Source organism: Lissotriton helveticus, chromosome 12 (genome assembly GCF_964261635.1).
Source record: "Lissotriton helveticus chromosome 12, aLisHel1.1, whole genome shotgun sequence".
In the NCBI taxonomy this organism is placed as follows: domain Eukaryota; kingdom Metazoa; phylum Chordata; class Amphibia; order Caudata; family Salamandridae; genus Lissotriton; species Lissotriton helveticus.
Window position 1 is genome coordinate 84,013,969 of NC_136073.1, and position 20,162 is coordinate 84,034,130.

At 44.3% G+C, this 20,162-nt stretch overlaps 2 protein-coding genes across 2 annotated transcripts in view; both read left to right on the forward strand.

The window, feature by feature from the left end:
* The window catches only part of LOC144797882 (extracellular calcium-sensing receptor-like), a 328,213-nt gene that overhangs the window by 36,757 nt on the left and 271,294 nt on the right, over positions 1–20,162 (forward strand). The gene's annotated exons all lie outside the window — the stretch shown is intronic.
* On the forward strand, positions 4,811–19,628 carry LOC144799225 (vomeronasal type-2 receptor 26-like). Its single transcript, XM_078670494.1, has 4 exons — positions 4,811–4,816; positions 4,894–4,923; positions 18,217–18,340; positions 18,426–19,628. Exons 1-4 carry the CDS (start codon positions 4,811–4,813, stop codon positions 19,343–19,345), a joined length of 1,080 nt encoding a protein of 359 aa, XP_078526620.1. The 3' UTR covers positions 19,346–19,628.

Below are 20,162 nucleotides of genomic sequence, written 5' to 3' on the forward strand. Positions count from 1 at the left end.
AGGTGAGGTCATAATTGTAGTTCAATTAGGCACTACCTTTTCTTCTGATTTCCACAACAGCGGGATAATTGATCCACCCAAGGGGTGCTGGCAGAAGGGTCGTTGGGAGGATCTAGGTGCAGAGGGTTGCGAGCGGACGCTTGCATCTGACCCTTAAGGCCACCCACCCATGCATGTGCCTCGCAGTGGCCCATGGGGGAGGAGAGAAGTGGCGGGTGAAGTGTGTGCCTAAGATAGGTTTACTAGTGGGCTGATGAGCCCCCTGCCAGGCATCTCGCACATGAACACCTCAAAGTGGAATGCGTTCTGGGTGTGTTGGGTTCTCCCGTAAGGAGGGACCCACCACATGCCATTGGGCAGAAAGGTTGGGCCTGAGCTGGGGAGTTATTACGGAAGCCACTAATTATCTCACTAAGGGCATAAATTGGGATACACAGGAACATGTCTAGTTAGCGGTAGGAAGATGATGTCTAGTTGCACTATAAAGGTAAGGTACGCATCACCTGGTGTATATAATACAGTATACAATGTTGAAATGCTGTGTGTTTTGTTTTCGGTAATGTATGTAATAAAATTTGATCTGGGTTTACGACCCCAAATCCAAAGATTTGTGTAGTTTGTTTTCCCAGGAGGGAGCCTAGGGGTGGGTGTATGGATGTGGCTGGCTGCGGTTCTGGAGCAGAAGAGCCTCGGTTGTGTCAGGTCATGTATTTAAGATTATGAGCACAGGCTTTCTTTGAGCATTTTTCCCAGTTTGTTTTGCAGTTCTTTTGGGAGCGTCACAAATGCAAAACACAACTGTGGTTGATAATGCACTTGGTTGAACTTGGTGTCCAAGGTCCCATTCCTTTTCTTTTCAGCTGCTTCCTTGAGAAAAGCTGTTATAATCATACAGTATACACAGTTCTTTCGCAGCATCTTTATAGATTCTTATGTTCATATTTCAGGAATAGGGCATTTTGTATTTCTCTGCATCTAAATCCCCCGGCACAATCGATGTGTTTCAGTCTCTAATGATGTGAGATTATGCAGCAGTGTAGATAACGTTTAACAGTTGACAGTAAAATATAGACAGAATCATGAAGTCAACTTCAACTTACTTCATTCCAGCCAAAAACAGTTTCTGGCAAATACGAAAAAACAAGTCTCAATTTTTGTTAAACATATTTTGTGTTCAAATACCATGATGAAAAACAGAGTAAAAAAATGGATGGCATGGATGCTCCGGCCATCAGTGTTCACCATGGTTTAGAGAAGTAGGTAAGGACATTTCAGAGAATGCTGACTGTTCATTTCAATAAACACCAGTAATTTGACATGTACACAGTAGAGAGCATTCAGTTGTCCATGAGATGCTTGTATGCTCCCCTGATGCTGGTTATGTCCATCTCACAATAGAAGTTAGTAGAAATGGAAACTTTCCTCCTGGTGACTAATTACATTTTTCCTTGAAAAATCAATATTCACTTAGGGCCAGATGCATGTAGGAAAGTGTTTGTGATTACCAAATAGCGAATTCTTCAGATTCAGTATTTGGTAATCGCAAACAGCTTGGCACAAATGTGTGTTTAACACATTTTGTGATTCTTAGTGCAAACAGTTGTGAAAATGGTGTGTTTAACAGTGGGTCACAAATAGACTTACCTCATTATTATTCATGAGGTAGGTCTCAGTCAAAGGTATGGTGGCCTGCTGGGGTCAGTAGACCGCCATGTCTGTGATTGCTTTTCAATAAAGAAAAATGGGAAGTGTTTAAACAAAAACATTTTCTTTCTATTTTTAAGAGTAGGTACACACATTCAGAAAGGGGAAGGGATTCCTTGGGGATCCTTTTGCATATGCAAATGGGTTACTGTTGTAATATAGCACGCAGAATCAAAGCTTATCTTGGTTTAACTTTAATTCCAGGAGAAACCCAGAACCACCCTACCAGACGCAGCTGGTTAAACTGTCACTACCAGACTGGACAGTGAGCTCAGAGATAGAACCCCAATACATCATAGATAACATAACCCAGCCTCACATATTACATTCTAGTACAATATAACATATCTCCCCATCTTATATTTACATAAAATTAAAGAACAGAAAAGAACAGAAAAGAAAAGAAAGAAATGACCATGTGAATAAACTTCTTTGGAAGATCCCGCAAGAAAAATTAAAGTATTTCAAAAAAGACAATGTAACATCCAAGATACTCAGATGCCCTTCACTCCCACCTGTCTCTAAACACAAGAAGAACCCAACAACCCATCTCCTCCTCTTCCATAACCACTATCTCTTACCACCTCATCAGACACGTTCCTTCTATAATCTTTCATTACTTTCCTTAAATTCACCATCAACCAACATCATCCAAGGCGACACTCCTTCTTTTCCACCCTCCATCTGCAACTTGCACTTTCCATTCTTCCTCTGATACAACCCCACTCTCTTCAAACTCCACATCTGTCCTTTCATCGACTTTACCCAATTTCCACCAACCTCTTTGACCTTAAACGGACTTCTGAACTTCTTGATAAAAATAGGTGTAAAGACAAGGCTTGACCTTAACCCAATCACCAACATTGGTGAGCAACTTATCTGCCTTCTCATCAGACACGTTCCTTCTGTAACTTCCTCTGACATTATTGTAGGACATTCACCACCCTAAGTTAAACAGTACTGGGGTACTGACCACCCCACAAACTCACCACCGTAGGGCACTAACCAACCTAAAAATAACTAGGACTGGGGTACTAACCACCCCAGAAACTCACCACCGTAGAGCAGAAATGAATGAACTACACTAGTGCACTCAGCACCACTAGTCCACAAATAAACGGGGCACTAACCACTCCAAAATACACAACACTTGGGCATTCTCCACCTGCACTAAGCATCCACCACTCCACAAATATATGGGGCACTAACCACTCCAAAATACACAGTACTGGGGCACTCACCACCCCACCAACTCACTTCTGTAGAGCACTCACCGCCCTAAAAATAAAGTGCATTGGCCACTAACCACCCCAGGTACTAACCAATCCCCTCACAACACCAGGGCACTCACCACCCTAAAACAAACTGCACGGGGCACACACCACCCTAAAAAAAAAACAACCTCACCACCATAGGGCACTCACCCCCTTAAAAAAACTACACGGGACATCCGCCACCCCATAAATTCACCACCATAGGTGCCTCAACCGGTTCTATTACTTTGTTATCTAACAAGTGGTGGATGATTTCTTTCACTTTTCCTCTTGCCGCCATAGGAACTCTTCTAGCCACATGCTTCACTGGAACAGCATTCTTCCTCAGCTTTATCTCATGTTCATAACCTTTGAATTGACCCAATCTGTTTTCAAAAACACTTTTATATTTTTCAAGAATATCCTCTAAACTCAGATTTTCAACGGCCAACACTGGAAAATCCAATGTTTGGTCAATTTTTATACCAAGGTCAAATTGATGTGGCCAACCCAAAATAGGCGGACCTTCTTCAGCTATATACAATATCCCTTGTGTGACTCTTCCTTGAAAACAGATGCTAGCATCTACACATCCTAAGACACTTATCTCATTTCCCTGGTAAGATTTCAATGCCGCATTCGATTTTGATAACGTAGTTCCTGGCCAAGACTCATTAAACATCACTTGAGGAACAATGGAGTGGAGCGATCCCGTATCCACCATTAGCGATACTGTCTTGCCATTGATTTCAAAATCAGCTTTTGGCCGCACTCTTCTGCGCTCGTCTCCTACCACTCCTGCAACCTCTTGTCCACCATCAACCACTATAACTCTATATGAACTCTGTGTTTCTTCTACAGCATTAACTTTATTTCCTTGCAGCTTACACATTCTCGCCAGATGTCCTCTCTTCCCACACTTTAAACACCTACTGCAAAACACAATTCCGAGTCAGCTTGATGGTAGCTACTTCCGCATCTCGTGCATTGTTTTCCCACTCCTTTTTCAAGCACATTTCCCCATTGCCTCTGAAAACGATTCTTTGCACCTGCAACAGCTCCAGACTGATGTTTACTCTTTACAGCATTAACTGCATCATTGTGATCATCCAAAACCGCTACATCATCATCTTTTATTTTATCAGAAGTAATTTTCATCTCCCTCATAGATTTTTCTGACTCCTCCACAACCTTTGCAATTGCTATTGCGTCCTTTAATGTTGGATTACTTGCGGCCCAGAGCCTTTCTTGAGTCTTTTTACAAGCATATTGCACAATTAATTGGTCTCTTATCATCTCTTCTTGCATCTGTCCAAACTCACACTTCGCTGAAAGCTCCCTTAGTCTCACCACAAAATCAACAATTGATTCATTGGCACGCTGTGGTTGAGTATAAAATTTGTGTCTCCTCATTACAACATTAACCTGCTTAGAAAATTTATTTTGTAATCTCAACACCGCCTCTTTATACACATCCTCCATTGCTCCTCCCTGCGCATTTCCTTCTGGTGGCAAATATTTAAATGTATGTTGACCTTCCTTCCCTAAAGACCCCAGCAGCAAGGCCTTCTTCCTTACTGGAGGAAATTTCGTGCCATCCAATGCTATTAAATAATTCACAAAACTTTCTATCCACTCCTCCCATTCAATCGACGGCTCGCCTGGTGCCATCAAAAAGGGGGGTGGTACAGCAATTGTATTGCTGACATCCATTGTTGACTTTCCTACTAATTTCCAGCACTTTAAATATCCAGTTTGTTAAAGCAAATCAAAATAGGTTTGTTATTTCAATTCTATACTTTCACCACTAGGGGCAGTGTACTCCACACAAACCTTGTACTGATTGCTTCACGATGTTTGTTCACCAATCAGAACGTTCGTTGTTGCCCTCCTTTACACAACCAATGAACTGTTGCTTTGCTAAAGGATTACTTAGAGGTTGATTCCAGAAACACAGGAGCTCCCAGTTAGTGAACTGTTTTAACTTCTGTTATGCTCTGTTTTATTAAAACATCGTGCGCCACTGTTTCCTTTATATTTCCTCTGCTAAATACACCTGTACACTGTTTAACTCAGCGGCATACACACACTTTTACTGAATCCTCTTTTAAAATGCACGTCACTTTAGCAGGTCTTCTCTTTACCATTTTGAAACTCGTTTCTTTCCCATTCCACTCGACTGCTACCTGTGGTAGTTGATTATATCCTTTATTTGAGTCGATGTAAATGTAATGTCCAATCAAACTGTGAAACATGCATATGTCATAGTTAGAATGTAGTGATGTAACTTAGAATGTTAGAGCTTGGTGTATTGTGGGGAGAAGGCGGTTGGTTTCTGGAGAGTCGGGACGTTTGCCCAGCTGCTCCGGTGGGTCTATGGTTTGAGGAATTAATAAACAATTCTTTGACCACCTTATCCGCCTCAGCTCCATCTTTACATTGGCGACGAGGGAAATGGTTCTACTAGACCCACTGGATTGATCGGCGAATTTAAATTTTCGGTAATTTTTGCCACCGGTTACCGAAGAACCGAGCCCAAGACTCTTTCTTTCTTCTGAAAATTTTTCTACACTTCAGCTGTATTCTACAATTTTCCAGGTACTGTTACTCTCTTTTATTCTGAACTGGGAGTCTCCTACCTGCTTCGTGGGATCAGTTAACTTCGTTAAATTCAAATTGAGCCCGGAGTTCCAGCGCGTGAGTAACCGCCACTACCTCTGACAGCGTCAGCATTGGCTCCCACTGTGCGTTTCAGCGCTGCGTCTGTGTCTTGATAACGTCACTACGCTGCTTCCGCCATTTTGTGGGTGTTTGCTGTTTGTCTGCGTTTCAGTGACGTCATCACGTGCTCACGTTTGGCGGCCATTTTCTGCAATTTTCCGAGGATCATTCCAGCTGCCTCACGTTACTATCCGGCTGTCATTAACGGTGAGACGCTAAATTATCTTCAAGCTCCGGTCGATTTCAACGTCAGCAATAATCATACGCACGCTTCTGTGCTTTTGCCTATTAGCGCATTTTCAGTGATGCGCACACTTTCATCTTAAGTCATTGCTGTCTAAGCAATTTGTTGCTGCATGGCTCATACCACTTTCTTCATTTGCGCATTTTCAGTGATGCGCGCACTTTGACATCGTACTTTAAATTCAGGGTGTCACTTCATGTGCCGTTCCTAACCAGTGATGCGCACACTATTACATTCTTTTAACAGCGCGTTTTCAGTGATGCGCACACTTTAACAATTTGATGACTTTCACTTAAGTACATGTTCAGTTATATGCTCAATGTAATTGATGTGCTGGTTTTCCGTAGTAGTAGCTATTTCTGTGATTTACTCCTGCAGTGTTTATTCTGAGTAATTCTGATTTAGTTCCTGTCACGAACACGGTCTCTTTAATTTATAATTCTTTAGGAGGTGGGTGCCACTACTAACTTTTTCTCTTTATTCAGAGTTTCAGAAACTTGTAACATGGCTAATGCTCAAATCTGCAATCAGCCCACAATTTTTCTACAAATTCCAGGTAAGCCTAAATTGGAATGGAAGAAATGGTTTGAAAGTTTTGAAAATTATATTGTGGCTATTGATGGGTCCAAATTCTCAGCTGAGAGATTAAAAGCCATTTTATTCAGTTTTTTGGGTTCTGCAGCTATTGAAATTTTTAAAAACTTGATTCCCATTCCTCCACCCAGTGGTGGTGGTGACGGTTGGAACATTTATAAGGAAGCAGTTGCCAGACTCGAAAAACAGTTTCAGGATGAGCCTAATGTTCTTATTGAAAGGCATGCATTTCATAAGAGGGAACAATTTCCTGATGAAACAATTGAGGAGTATGTGGCTGCTTTAAGAGTGCTAGCTGCTAATTGTGACTATGGGGCAACTGTGGATTATTGTATTAGAGATCAATTGATTTTTGAATGTGAGTCAAAAAAGGTCCAAGAAAGACTTCTGGCTTGTCGAAATCCCACATTAAGTGAAGCTGTTGATCTAGCGAAGGGGATTGAAAGATCCATTTTATCTTCTAAAGTCATTTCTGCTGAGAATGCTAAGTCTTTCAATTCTTCATCTTCTGCTTCATCGGTATGTGCTGTGCAATTGTCCAACAAAGGAAAGTCTAATTCTAAACAGGTTTCTGTCAATAAATCTGCCTGTTATAGGTGTGGTTCCAAAGCACATCTAGCCAACAATGTCAACTGTCCTGCAGTAAAAAAAAGATGTGTTAATTGTGGGAAAGTTGGCCACTTTTCTTCTGTTTGCCATGCACCTAGGAGGAGTTCTAGCTCTTCAAGCTCAAGTGTCAATAATGTTGACGTTGTTGAAGAAGACTTACAGAACATGTTGTTAACCATTTATGACTGTGTTTTTGACTATTCTGTAAACAATGTCAGTTTTCCGTTTAAAGCACCGTTAGGCATGGTTTTAGTTGGTGATGTTTCTTTTCAAGCCATGGCTGATTCTGGCTCACCTATCACCATCCTGTCTGATGTGTTTTTCAGGGACAATTGGAAAAATGTTGTTCTCCATAAATCTGACATCAATCCCAAAGCATTTGGGAATTTTGATATTACCATGTTAGGTTACTTTGAAGATTCCCTTGAGTTTGAGTCTAGGAACATTTTCACCAACATTTATGTTGCCATTGATGGTAAGAATTTGGTTGGGTGGTTTGATTTAGGAAGGCTGGGGGTAATTTTGTGTCCTGGTTCTGATCGTCCCCTGCAACTCAGAGAATTTGATGTTAATAATATCTACATGGACAAGTATAGTTTAGATATGATTTTAAAGAAACATGCTAATGTGTTCAAAAATGTTGTAGGTCAAGTGAAAGGTTATATGCATAAAATTAAGCTAAAGAAGGATGCCATTCCCATTCAACATAAAGTGCGTGTTGTTCCTCTGGGCATTCGTGAGAAACTGAAGGTCCATCTAGACAAGTTATGCTCAGAGGGCATCATTGAGACTACTGATAGTTCTGAATGGGTGTCGGCCATAGTTTTGGCACTTAAAAAGAATCAAGATTTGAGGCTATGTGTAGATTTGAGGTCCCTCAATAAGAACATTGTCGTTGACACGCATCCGTTACCTCGCATTCAGGATATGTTGTCAGCGGTCAATGGTGCCAGGTATTTTTCTATCATAGACCTCAAATCTGCATACCATCAGGTACCCCTGGATGATTCTTCGAAAGATCTTACCACTTTCACTACTCCCTTTGGGTTGTATAGATTTAAAAGAATGCCATTTGGGCTGGCATCTGCAGCCAGTGTGTTTCAAAAGCTCATTGAGAATTTGTTTCAAGGCATCACTGGTGTTCAGTCATTCCAGGATGACATTTAAATTTTTGCCGAGACTTGTGAACAACACAATGTTATTCTCAACAAAGTACTTAATATTCTTGGTAGTAAAGGCATGACAGTCAGCAAAGAAAAGTGTAAGTTCCTGGTTGAAGAACTTAATTACCTTGGGCACAAAATCACGGCCGATGGCATTTTTCCAAAAGAAGATTTAGTCAACACTTTAGATAACATCAGTACACCCCAGGACAAAGATTCTTTGCGCTCTTTCTTAGGTTTGGGAGAGTACTATTCAAGGTTTGTGAAAGGGTACGCTCTAGTGGTGGAGCCTCTTAGACAGCTTCTTAGAAAGGGTGTTCAGTTTATTTGGGACAAGAGCCATGATGAAGCTTTTGTCAATGTAAAGAAGCTTATTTCCAAAGCACCGGGTCTTAAAACCTTCGATCCTGAGGGCAAATCCTTCGTCACTGTGGATGCCAGTACTGTTGGGCTCGGTGCTGTTTTTTCTCAAATGGTTGAGGGTAGAGAGAGAGTAATATCTTTTATTTCGAGAGCTATTCGGGGTGCTGAAAAGCATTACAGCACTATTGAAAAGGAGGCCTTAGCGTGTGTCTGGGCCGTTGAAAAATTCAAGAGTTTTCTGTGGGGCAGGCCTTTTGTACTCGTCACGGATCATAAACCGCTGGTATTTATGATGGATGGTGTGAAGAGCGGCAAAGCATCTTCTAGACTGGTGAGGTTGATTGCCAGGCTTCAAGAATACAATTTTGAAACGCAGCACATTCCTGGTGGGAAAAATTTCACCGCTGATTGTTTGTCCAGGCTTCCTCCTAGTGAGGAAGACAACAATGATATTTTGGATGAACATGAATGCGTAGTGGCACTGGTCGATGCTGTGAGTACGTTTGAATCAGGCATTTCAGAGGAAAATTGGATTGAGGCCATGGACAAGGATTTGGTACTCAATAGAGTTAAAAATTTTGTAGGTAATGGTTGGCCTCCCATTAGGAATTTGGAAGAGTGTTTAAGGAGTTTTGCCCAGGTTGCTGATGAGCTTAGCATTGAGGGGAATATTTTGTTGCGTCAACACTTGTTTATTCCTCCTGATGGTTTAAGGAGTAAACTCATCAAGCTTGCTCATGTTGGTCATCCTGGTGTTTCTGGTACCAAGAAGATTCTCAAGAACCACTATTGGTGGCCTGGTATGGATGCTGGTATTGAGAAGGTCATTGACAACTGTTCCGTTTGTGTCAGAGCAGATAAGCACTGGAAGGTCTCAACCCAACCTTTGTCTCTTAAAGAAGGAGCTGTTGGCCCTTGGGATAGAGTTTCTATTGATTTTTCTGGCCCCTTTGAATGTTTGGGAAGGGAGAGAAGATTCTCCATTGTATTGATTGATAATTTTTCCAAATGGATATATTACACCTTTGTGGAACATCCCAATACTGATTCTGTTATTGATTTTTTGAATTTTGTTTTCAGTTTGGAGGGTGCTCCAAATTTCATTTTATCTGACAATGGGGTACAATTTGTTTCCAGGAAAATGAAAGGATTTTTGGAAAAGTTCGGAGTAAAGTCTGAAACCACTCCTTTGTATTGTCCCAGGGCCAATGGCCAAGTGGAAAGGGCCAATAGATTTATTAAGGAGGGCATTCAGGCGGTCTTAGAGAGCAAGTTGGATGTTTTGCAATTCCTGAAGGAGAAATTATGGAGTTACCACATCACTCCAAATTCCTCCACGGGTTTTTCTCCCTATCTATTGATGAGAGGCAGACAAGCTAAATCTGTCTTAAGGCCCAACTTTGTTAAAAGTGTTGGGGAGGAAGTTAACATGAAAGTTATTATTGATGAAGTTAAACAAAACATTCGAGAGTCTCGTATTGCTGGTAAAAGTTATCATGATGCTTCTCTCAAGTCCAAAGATAAATGCATCAAGGTTGGTGATTGGGTACGTGTGGTGAAACCTACTATATCTTGCAAAGGTTCTTCCAAGTTTTCCAATCCGTTTCAGGTTGAAAAGGTAACTGAGTCTGCTGTTCTGCTGGCTGAGAAGGGTTGGTGGAGCAAGGGTTCAGTTATTCTTCTCAAACCTGGGCAAGAACGTTTTTTTGCCAAAGATGAGGATGGTGGTTGCACTTGGAATGACCTTGGTGGTGGTGAGAAGTTTCATGCTGATGATGTGGCTGATGTGTTCTCTGATGACTCTACTCACGATGCTGGCACTGGAACTGTTGTTTCTTCAGAGAGTTCCAGTGTTTGTGAGGGTGGTTCCAATCTTCAGGAGTCTATTGAAATATCTTCTCAGGTTGATCATTTACCCCTCAAGAGGATTCCTAAAGTTCCTAAGAAATTTGACGATTACATCTTGGATGTTTGATTTATTTCATTCTGTTACTTTTGTAAAAAAAAAGACATGTGGTAGTTGATTATATCCTTTATTTGAGTCGATGTAAATGTAATGTCCAATCAAACTGTGAAACATGCATATGTCATAGTTAGAATGTAGTGATGTAACTTAGAATGTTAGAGCTTGGTGTATTGTGGGGAGAAGGCGGTTGGTTTCTGGAGAGTCGGGACGTTTGCCCAGCTGCTCCGGTGGGTCTATGGTTTGAGGAATTAATAAACAATTCTTTGACCACCTTATCCGCCTCAGCTCCATCTTTACACTACCTTCTTCGTGCTTCACTTTGAAGATAATGTGAGGAGAGGCAGAAGACTTTGTCTCGCAAATTAGTGAGTAATGCTCCTTAATATGAACGTTCACTCATTCCTCGATGTGCCTTTATCTGTATGTGACTCCTTTTACATGCACACTTTCCGAGTGATTCGTTCCTTAGCAAACAGACACCCGAAACTCTTCCTTTAATTTTACACGTGTTTGTGTTATAATTTACACATTTTATTTATTATTTGCTCTTACAGCATTCCTTGTACTAATTATTTAACTCTCATGCGGTGGTCAGCTGCCTGTCTGCACAGCATAGAATGTTGCCAGATTTAAACCACGCTGGCCGTATATTCACAAATTAAAGTTTATTCCAGAGTGCTGTTGCCTTATTTTACTTGGTTTCGTTTTTATTTCACTTGACCGTATTACTTCCAGTTTTATTTTAATTCAAGTGATAGTTTCACCGTGCTATTGCGCTTTCATCCGACAGTCCCCTTATCTGCGCAGTATAGAACGTTCAGACATTTAAACGACGCTCGATGTTATCTTCGTGTAATTGACAAGATAACCTTTAATCTTTACAGCTGGCTGGCTTTTAGATGAATTTGCCACACACAACTTTTCCTGTCGATTATAATTCAGTATGTTACTTCACACATTGGTATCTGCGTACAATTTCTTTTTTTTGCATATGGAGCTTCCCTTTGAATTTTTTTTTAACTTCTCTCTTCCTTTACGAGTAAAATACAAATTACTCACGGTGCTGTTGCTGAAACTCTCTTATGTTCCACTTGTGCTTTATTGACAATTCATGTCTGCACACGCTTCGGTTCGTTTTCTGTGTTCCGAGTTGATCTATCTCCTGCTCTTCTACTCTGCCACGTCTGGACGTCGCCAAAATTTTTGTAATATAGCACGCAGAATCAAAGCTTATCTTGGTTTAACTTTAATTCCAGGAGAAACCCAGAACCACCCTACCAGACGCAGCTGGTTAAACTGTCACTACCAGACTGGACAGTGAGCTCAGAGATAGAACCCCAATACATCATAGATGACATAACCCAGCCTCACATATTACATTCTAGTACAATATAACAGTTACCACCTACCTGAAATAGGTGGTAAAATTGAAAGGTTTCTTCAAAAGCATTTCGCTCACTAAACATTCACACATACCGCTGCTAGGGGGGACCCAGGGAGAGACGTGCGCGAGCCGGTCTCTCCCTGGGAAGGTTCGCGCGGACGGATTGGCCACAGGTGAGGTTAATTAGGGAGAGAGTCTATATATAGGGCCAGGGCAGGGTTTAGAGAGGGCTTTTCGGCGGACAGCGGAGTTTGTTTTACGGAGGTGGGGTGGGCTCGCATAATCCATTCCGGGGGTGTCCCCCTCCCCCCCTTGTGGCCGGAGCTTCTGGTGGCACTGGTTGGACGCGCGCGTCCTTTCAGGACGGCGGCTGGAGGCGTGGCTTCGGCGGTTCTGCCTGCCTGTCTACACCGTCGACTCGACGGACGGCGCTGCTGCCATGCCCCATGAGCCGGTAAGTGGGGGGGTCGGGTGCAAGTTGGTTGGTGCTGCCCCCGCGCCGCCGGGCACTCCTCCAGGGGTCTTTTCTGCCCCTCTCTGGGGCGGGGGGCCCGCTGGGGGCGGCTGGTGGTGGCGGGGGGCGGTCCTTTGGGCGGGCTGCTCTTTGGGTGGGTGTGGGTGGGGGCGTTTTTCCATGTGCTTGTGTTTGGTGCCCTTGTGTGGCTTGCACGCACCGCTTTGCCCTTGTGGCACGCGGTTTGCTACCTCTCACATGTTTTTGCCTTTGATGCTGGCACGGGTGCCACCTTTGCCTGCATGGCGCTTGTTCTTGTGCCTGAGTGTCTAGCACCTTTTGCAGTGTTGTACCTCAAATGATGCTTTGTTTTCTCTTGTGGCTGCGCACTTGTCACTTTTTCCTCCTGTGCACTTTTTGCTGCCTCGTGTATTTTTGGCTGCTCACGGTTTTTACTGCCTCATGTGTTCTGTTTGCTCACAGTTGTCACTATTGCCTTTGCTGCCTCCTGTATTTTTTGTTGCTCACAATTTTTGCTGCCTCATGTATTTTGTTTGATCACGGGTGTCGCTGTTGCCTTGGGTAACGTAACGTATGCTTTTGTAATGTTTCTCATTGTGTTTCATTTCTGTTCCTTTTGTGGGGCGCTCTGACGCCTTCGGGTGGAGTCCGCGTTATATAAAAATGCATAGGTAAATACATAAAATAAAAGTGGTGGGGGGAGCGAGCCCTGTCGTGGTGAGCAGCTTTCCTTAGCTGTTTCACACCCCCCAATGCCCCTGCTTCACGGTCTGTCTGGGTCGTGGATGGGTTTTTTTGCACGGAGGGGTGGTAGGGGCTGCCTTTTTTACCGCCTGCAGTGACGTTGTCATTTTTCTTTGTGAAGACATTGCGGACTGCGCATGAGGCGGTTCGGCCTGGGGAGGTGGCTCAGGAGAGGGATCTGGAGCGGATTCCTCTTCTGGGGTGTGAGGCGCAGTGCGCCATGACGATTTTATGGCATTTTTTCGGACATTGCTGCAGTTGCCTACAGGTACGGGGGGTTGGTGGTGGGTGTGGCAATATGGGGAGAGTCTCCCCGTCAGAGCTTTCGATCTATTGATTGGGGATGGGGCTGTTGGTGAGCAAGTTGCTCTTGGGACGCTGCCGGTGCGGCAAGCTGATGGGCATGCTGAGTCTGGAGGGGACGCTACCTCCGTCCAGGATGGGCAGACAGGTGATGCTACTACACCTATGGTTCATGACGAAGGGGACGAGACCATGTACTTCAAATTACCCTATACAGGCCTTGTTTCAGTCTGGGGGGGGGCGCAGGAGAGGGATCTGGAGCGGATTTCCCTTCTGGGGGTGAGGCGCAGTGCGCCATGACAAAATTTTTCATGGCACTTTCACGATGGTGAATGATGGCAACTGGCCCAGTGGCAGGGGTTTATGCTGGGCATGCAGATGAGCTGATTCTGGAGGTTTATGATGATGATCTGGAGGTGGGTGCATTCCGAGATGTGGAAGTTCCACTTGTGACAGTCATGACTCGGAGGGGAGTTTTTTTGGGGCATTCTGGTTCACTTAGTCTTTTGCAGGAGTCTTGTGCGGACCATGCAAAGGCACGTTTTTTGCAGGAGTCTCGTGCGGACCACGCAAAAGCACGTTTTTGCAGGAGTCTCGTGCGGACCACGCAAAGGCACTTTTTTTGCAGGAGTCTAGTGCGGACCACGCAAACGCACGTGTTTCATCGTTTTCTCTTCGTCCAGCTAAGCTGCGACAGGGGGACCCTGTGGTGTTTCGACGGAAATTGGTTGAAAAGGGGAGAGTCTCCCAGTTACGTGTACTTGTTTGGATTGGGGATGAGCATGTTGGGGAGCAAGTTGCTATTGAACCGCTGCCTGTGCGGCACGCTGGTGTGAACGATAAGTCTCGAGGGGACGATGCCGCCATTTCACATGTGCGGACAGGGGACTCTGATCGACACAAGGCCCAGGAGGAAGAGGATACGCTCCACCGTATGACATGGCCTTATTCAGGTATTGGTATGCCACTGGTTTCTCACTTGTCAGGCAAAACAAAAATCCTGGATTTGATATAATGCCGTTGTTGCTGTGTCACCTGACAGTACGGTAGGTATAAACATGTGTTCCCAATGTGGGGACAGGCACCCTTTCACATACTGCTTCCTGGGGCAGTTTTTTGGATTTCAAGGGGGGGGGGAGTACAAGGGGGCAGAGGCCAGTTCTTTCGGTTTGTCCCACAGTGCTCCTTCTCCTTTCAAGGTGACGGTCTTGGAACTGTGGTTGCGGGATTTCTCTGGACTTTGATGCAGCAGTGCGCTTGTTATGGGGCTTCGCGGTGGGTTTCACGATTGGTTACAGGGGACCCGGCAGGGTCGGGGTCGGATGACTTGCACTCCGCGAACATGAGTCCCCAGGTTGTTGGGAATGACTTGGAACTTGACCTTGTTGGCATTTGCATCCTCTGGGTGGGGCGCTGGTGCGCTGCAAGCTGGCCTGTTCACTGCAGTGTCAGGGTCGCAGTGTTGCATTTTTAGAGTTGTTCCGTTTGCTGGTGGCCCTGTACATCTGAGGTGCGGAATTCCAGTACAGGACTGGGTTCTTCCAGGTTGATAATTTGGCATTTGTGGACTTGGTTCCCGGGCGAAGAGCAAGGGATTTGTGTGTGCTGCAGCTGTTGTGTGCTTTCCGTTGCGGTGCCTGCAGCTGCATATTGTTTTCAAAGCGCGACATATTCCGGGGACCTCTCATTACACTTGGTGGACACCGGTTTTTCGCACGCCACTATCCTGGTTACATGGCTGGGATTTCTTTTTATGGGCAGCTCAGGTGGGGGAGGGATCCGGTGGGGGGTGTTTTAGGTTGAACAGGTTTTTGGACTGTTTTGGGTAGCCTACAGGCTGGTCCTGGGCGGCTGCGGCAGCCTGTCCTTTTGCCTTCCTTCGGCACATGTTGTCCTAGTTGCCTTCTTGCTGTTCTGATGATTTTGAGTGCGTTATGTTTCGGTTCTGTTTTGTGTGGTTATTTTTGGGGCGTTTTGGGGCTTCCGAACTCTTGGGTTTGCGTACCGGGTCGGGCATGTCCAGTACGGAGGTATTTGTGGAGGGATATGGATTGCGCCTTTGGCTAAGTGTCTGAGATGGATCAGTTGGGTGGGATACGCGGATTTTACTGGGGAGGAATGGTTTGGTTTCTTGTTGCCCGGTTTAGGAATGGGAGGTTGTTCTGGATTCCTCTGTTTTAGGCCGGGAGTTCATTTTGCTGTGAGGATGCCAGCCCAATTTTTTGTTGCCCAGTTGTTGACCGTTTTCAGGAAGGTACTTTTGGGTTTGGGGTTGACTCATTTACCATTTAGCACTCATTTCTTTTAGGCTTGGGCGGTCCTGAGGCTGCACGTTTGGGGGGGGATTGGTCTCAGATACGCAGAATTGGGAGATGGAGGTCGAGATGCTGTGAGAAATTTGTCAGACGGTACTGCACCTTCTTTTGTTGATATGTGTTTTTTCTCCTAGGTCCTTTTGCGCAGGATGGTCACAGTTATACGGAGGGTTTGGTTTGTTTGTCACTCCTTCTTGCAATGGGCCGCAATCCCTGCAGCATGCCATAATTGGTGGGAGGTCTCTTGGTCTCAGCAGTTCATGCATGACGTGTATTGGCATGGTACTTGGGGACTGTGTTGGGGGGATTGTTTCATTTTTGTCTCCACTCTGTGAGGGTAGGGGGGGGGGTCCGCCAGTCTTGCTAGACCTTCAACTGGGTGAAAATGATCTAGTTTTCTCTATCTGGTCTGTCTTTGTTAAGAATGCTGCAGATGGTTCCGGACGTCATCGCGGACGCCTGGGAGAGCATGGTGATCTGGACGACATTTGTGACACGTCTCCGCTGGAATGGAGCTCTACGTCGCACAGCTATGGGCAGAGCGGGGACACTGAACAACTCTATGCAACTGTTTTGTAATGGCATGATGTTTTCATTTTGGCTCATCCTCACTTACAGGTTTCTGAGCGTCACTTGTTTCATGAGGATGGGGTTCACCTTTCTCAGCTGGGTCAGCCCTTCTCTCTTTTGGAATTGCGGGATTTGATCGCAAAAGTTCTGGATGTGCAGTTTGTGGTGTTCCCGGGCTTTGTTTAATTTACTGTTTTGGTGGGGCAGGAAAACTCTAAAGGTTTTCCTGGGTGGCGGTTTTTAGTGGGGGGTGGGCAGCCTGGAGCGGGTTGGTCCATCCTCAAAGGGCAGGTAAAGGACAGGAGGGGATAGTACAGGATTCAGTTGCCTGGGTTTGTTAGGTTTTATTTGGTGGGGGGTTGACTTCTTATCAGGGTTGCTCAGTGAGCTGAAGGATTTGAGTATTAATAAATAAATAATCGAAATATGTTGAGAGATGTTTTGCCTACACCTGTCTTAATAAAGTGGCCTTTCTTGCTTACCAAGAAGTTGTGGACAATAAGTTCTTGCGCGAGGGGGGACCCAGGGAGAGCCGTGCGCGAGCCGGTCTCTCCCTGGGAAGGTTCGCGCGGACGGATTGGCCACAGGTGAGGTTAATTAGGGAGAGAGTCTATATATAGGGCCAGGGCAGGGTTTAGAGAGGGTTTTTCGGCGGGAGGCGGACAGCGGAGTTTGTTTTGCCCCACCCACCCTCCCCTCTTTTTTGTCTTTTAGGCCTTTTTTCTTGCGATTGTGCTTTAGATAATTTTGTTGTTAGGTTTGCCACGCTAAGACAGGTTGTACTCTTTTCTTTTGTAGGCGGTTTTTAGTGGGGGGTGGGCAGCCTGGAGCGGGTTGGTCCATCCTCAAAGGGCAGGTAAAGGACAGGAGGGGATAGTACAGGATTCAGTTGCCTGGGTTTGTTAGGTTTTATTTGGTGGGGGGTTGACTTCTTATCAGGGTTGCTCAGTGAGCTGAAGGATTTGAGTATTAATAAATAAATAATCGAAATATGTTGAGAGATGTTTTGCCTACACCTGTCTTAATAAAGTGGCCTTTCTTGCTTACCAAGAAGTGGTGGACAATAAGTTCTTGCGCGAGTCCGTATTAGGAAGGGATGCCCTAAATCAACCCCTTCCTTATACAGAATCGCAAACCCAATTTGAGATTCGGTAATACGTTACCAAGTTGCAAATTGTGCATTTGGACATAAAAAAATGCCTTTTTTTATTCGCAAACAGCAAGAATCTATGAGCTTTGTACATCTGGCCCGCATGTTTTTCAGACACATGAGTTGTTAGAATGCTTTGAGTAATTAACGTGTGTGTCACAAGAATGGGGAAAACCATCTCTTTATCAACTTTTTTTCTCAGAAACTCACCAGGAATTGTAATATGAAAGTTGTATATGAAAAGCAATTATCAAATTAGAATTTTAGTCAAATACATTTAATATTGGTGATTTGCCTGGACACAGTATGCCACTATGTTGAAGCTTACAAATACAAACTACTCTGATACCTCTGGCCTTTTTTTCAAAGAAGATTGGTATTTAATAGCATTTTATGAATTGTTGATGCTCTCACTTATAAATACATATATAAATAAATTAAGATCATCTGCAAAACTTGAGCTGAGGCAGCTCCTGCCATGCAAACACATAATCTCTTATTACAAGAAAACACCTGCAAATTATTTTAACAACTGATGTATTCTCATGTTTTATTTATATTTGTGCTTTAACTGTGTCTTTGTAGTTTTGTCCCTTAGAGTTGCTGTATGCATTTTATTTCACCTCTGTATTCATGTATAGTTGTTTGCTGTCTGTAGGTCCCTGCCTCTGTTTGTAGTCCTCGCTGTCCTCCTGGATTCAGAAAATCTGCCATAACGACACAACCCATTTGCTGCTATGACTGTGTTCCCTGTCTGCAGGGAGAGATTTCCAACCAAACAGGTAATTGGAGCTTGAGCTTGAGCTATGAGTTTTTAGTGGTCAACAAATAGAAACGTAATTATGTTTTTTTCTTGCCATCTATCAGATTCTGCTGAATGCTTCAAATGTCCATGGCATCAATGGTCCAATGATAATCGTATCAGTTGCATCCCAAAGATCACTGAGTTTCTTTCCTACAATGAAACATTTGGGGCCGTCCTGGCTGGAGCCAGTCTTTTGTCTTCAACAATTCCTCTTGCTATCCTTGGACTCTACATTCATTACAGAAGCACACCTATTGTCAAAGCAAGCAATTGTTACCTTAGCTACCTCTTGCTCCTGTCTCTCACCATGTGCTTCCTTTGCTCATTGGCTTTTATTGGTTACCCAACATCAGAGAAATGCCTTCTTCGCCAAGCAGCCTTCGGTATCACGTTTGCCCTTTGTGTCTCCTGTATCTTAGCCAAAACCATCATGGTGGTGATTGCCTTTGCTGCCACAAAACCCAACAGTGACTTAAGGAGGTGGATTGGGCCTCAGTTGTCATATACAATCATCTTTTTCTCTACTCTAATCCAAATTCTAATTTGTGGTATTTGGTTGGTTGTGGCACCTCCTTTTTCAGTCTATAACACTCACACTCACCCTGGTATCATCACAGTAGAATGTCACGAAGGATCCGCCATTGCTTTTTGGTGCATGCTGGGATATCTTGGATTTCTTGCTACCATAAGTTTTGCAATTGCCTTTCTGGCCAGGAATCTTCCCAACAGCTTCAACGAGGCTAAATTAATCACCTTCAGCATGCTCGCCTTCCTCAGCGTTTGGATCTCATTTATTCCTGCCTACCTCAGCACCAACGGCAAGTACATGGTGGCCATGGAGATATTCGCCATTTTATCTTCAAGTTCATCTCTAGTTTTCTGTATATTTTTTCCAAAGTGTTTCATCATCCTTTTTAGACCAAACAGAAACACAAAAGCTTATCTAATGAGCCGAGATCCAAGTCAGACCAAGGTGTTTTAACAATAGCTATACCACATTAGGCCAGATGTTTTTCTTTAAGGTGGGCACCGCATTGCTCCAATTCATTTGCAGTCCTTGAACTAGGGTAGAAATCAATGTGGCTTCAGCCCTTTACTGGTATAATTTGTTCATAAATCCATAACAGAGACACTGCATGTTAGTCCAACATCAAAAGACACACACCCTGAGAACTGTGAATTAGTTATCCAGCTGAAGCTTTTGTTCTTGTGAATGCCATGACTGTTTATATATTTTTACTTTTCATAACTTTTCCTTTCCATATAAATGCATCGTAAAAAGGTATTGCAAAGCGAATGGTTTCAATCTTTTCTGGCAGACCGCAGACAAACGATCTGGGCCCACCCATTTGCCGCCCCTATGCCGCAGCTGGAGGTTGGGGTCCCGCAGGGCTCCATACTCAGCCCCTCCCTTTTTAACATCTTCATGTCACCTTTGGCGGCTCGAGCGGAGGAGCTAGGGGCTCAGATCGTGTCCTATGAGGACGATACGCAGCTCCTGTTCACCTGTGACAGGGGCTGTGATTTCGACGGAGTGGCCATCCGGAAATGTCTGGAGTTTGTGTTTGACTGGTTCGGAAAAAGCGGCCTCAAATGCAACTCGGACAAATCCGAGATATTGTTTTTTGGTTGTCCTGCAGACTCAAGATGGAGGCACTGGTGGCCTGCGAACATGTTCCCCCCTGCCAGCGATTCTGTTACAGCTAAGAACCTGGGCATGTTGGTCGATAACACTCTTTCCTTCACGGCCCAGGTAGCTGGCCTGACGGGGAAGTGTTTTGCCATATTAAGGATGTTAA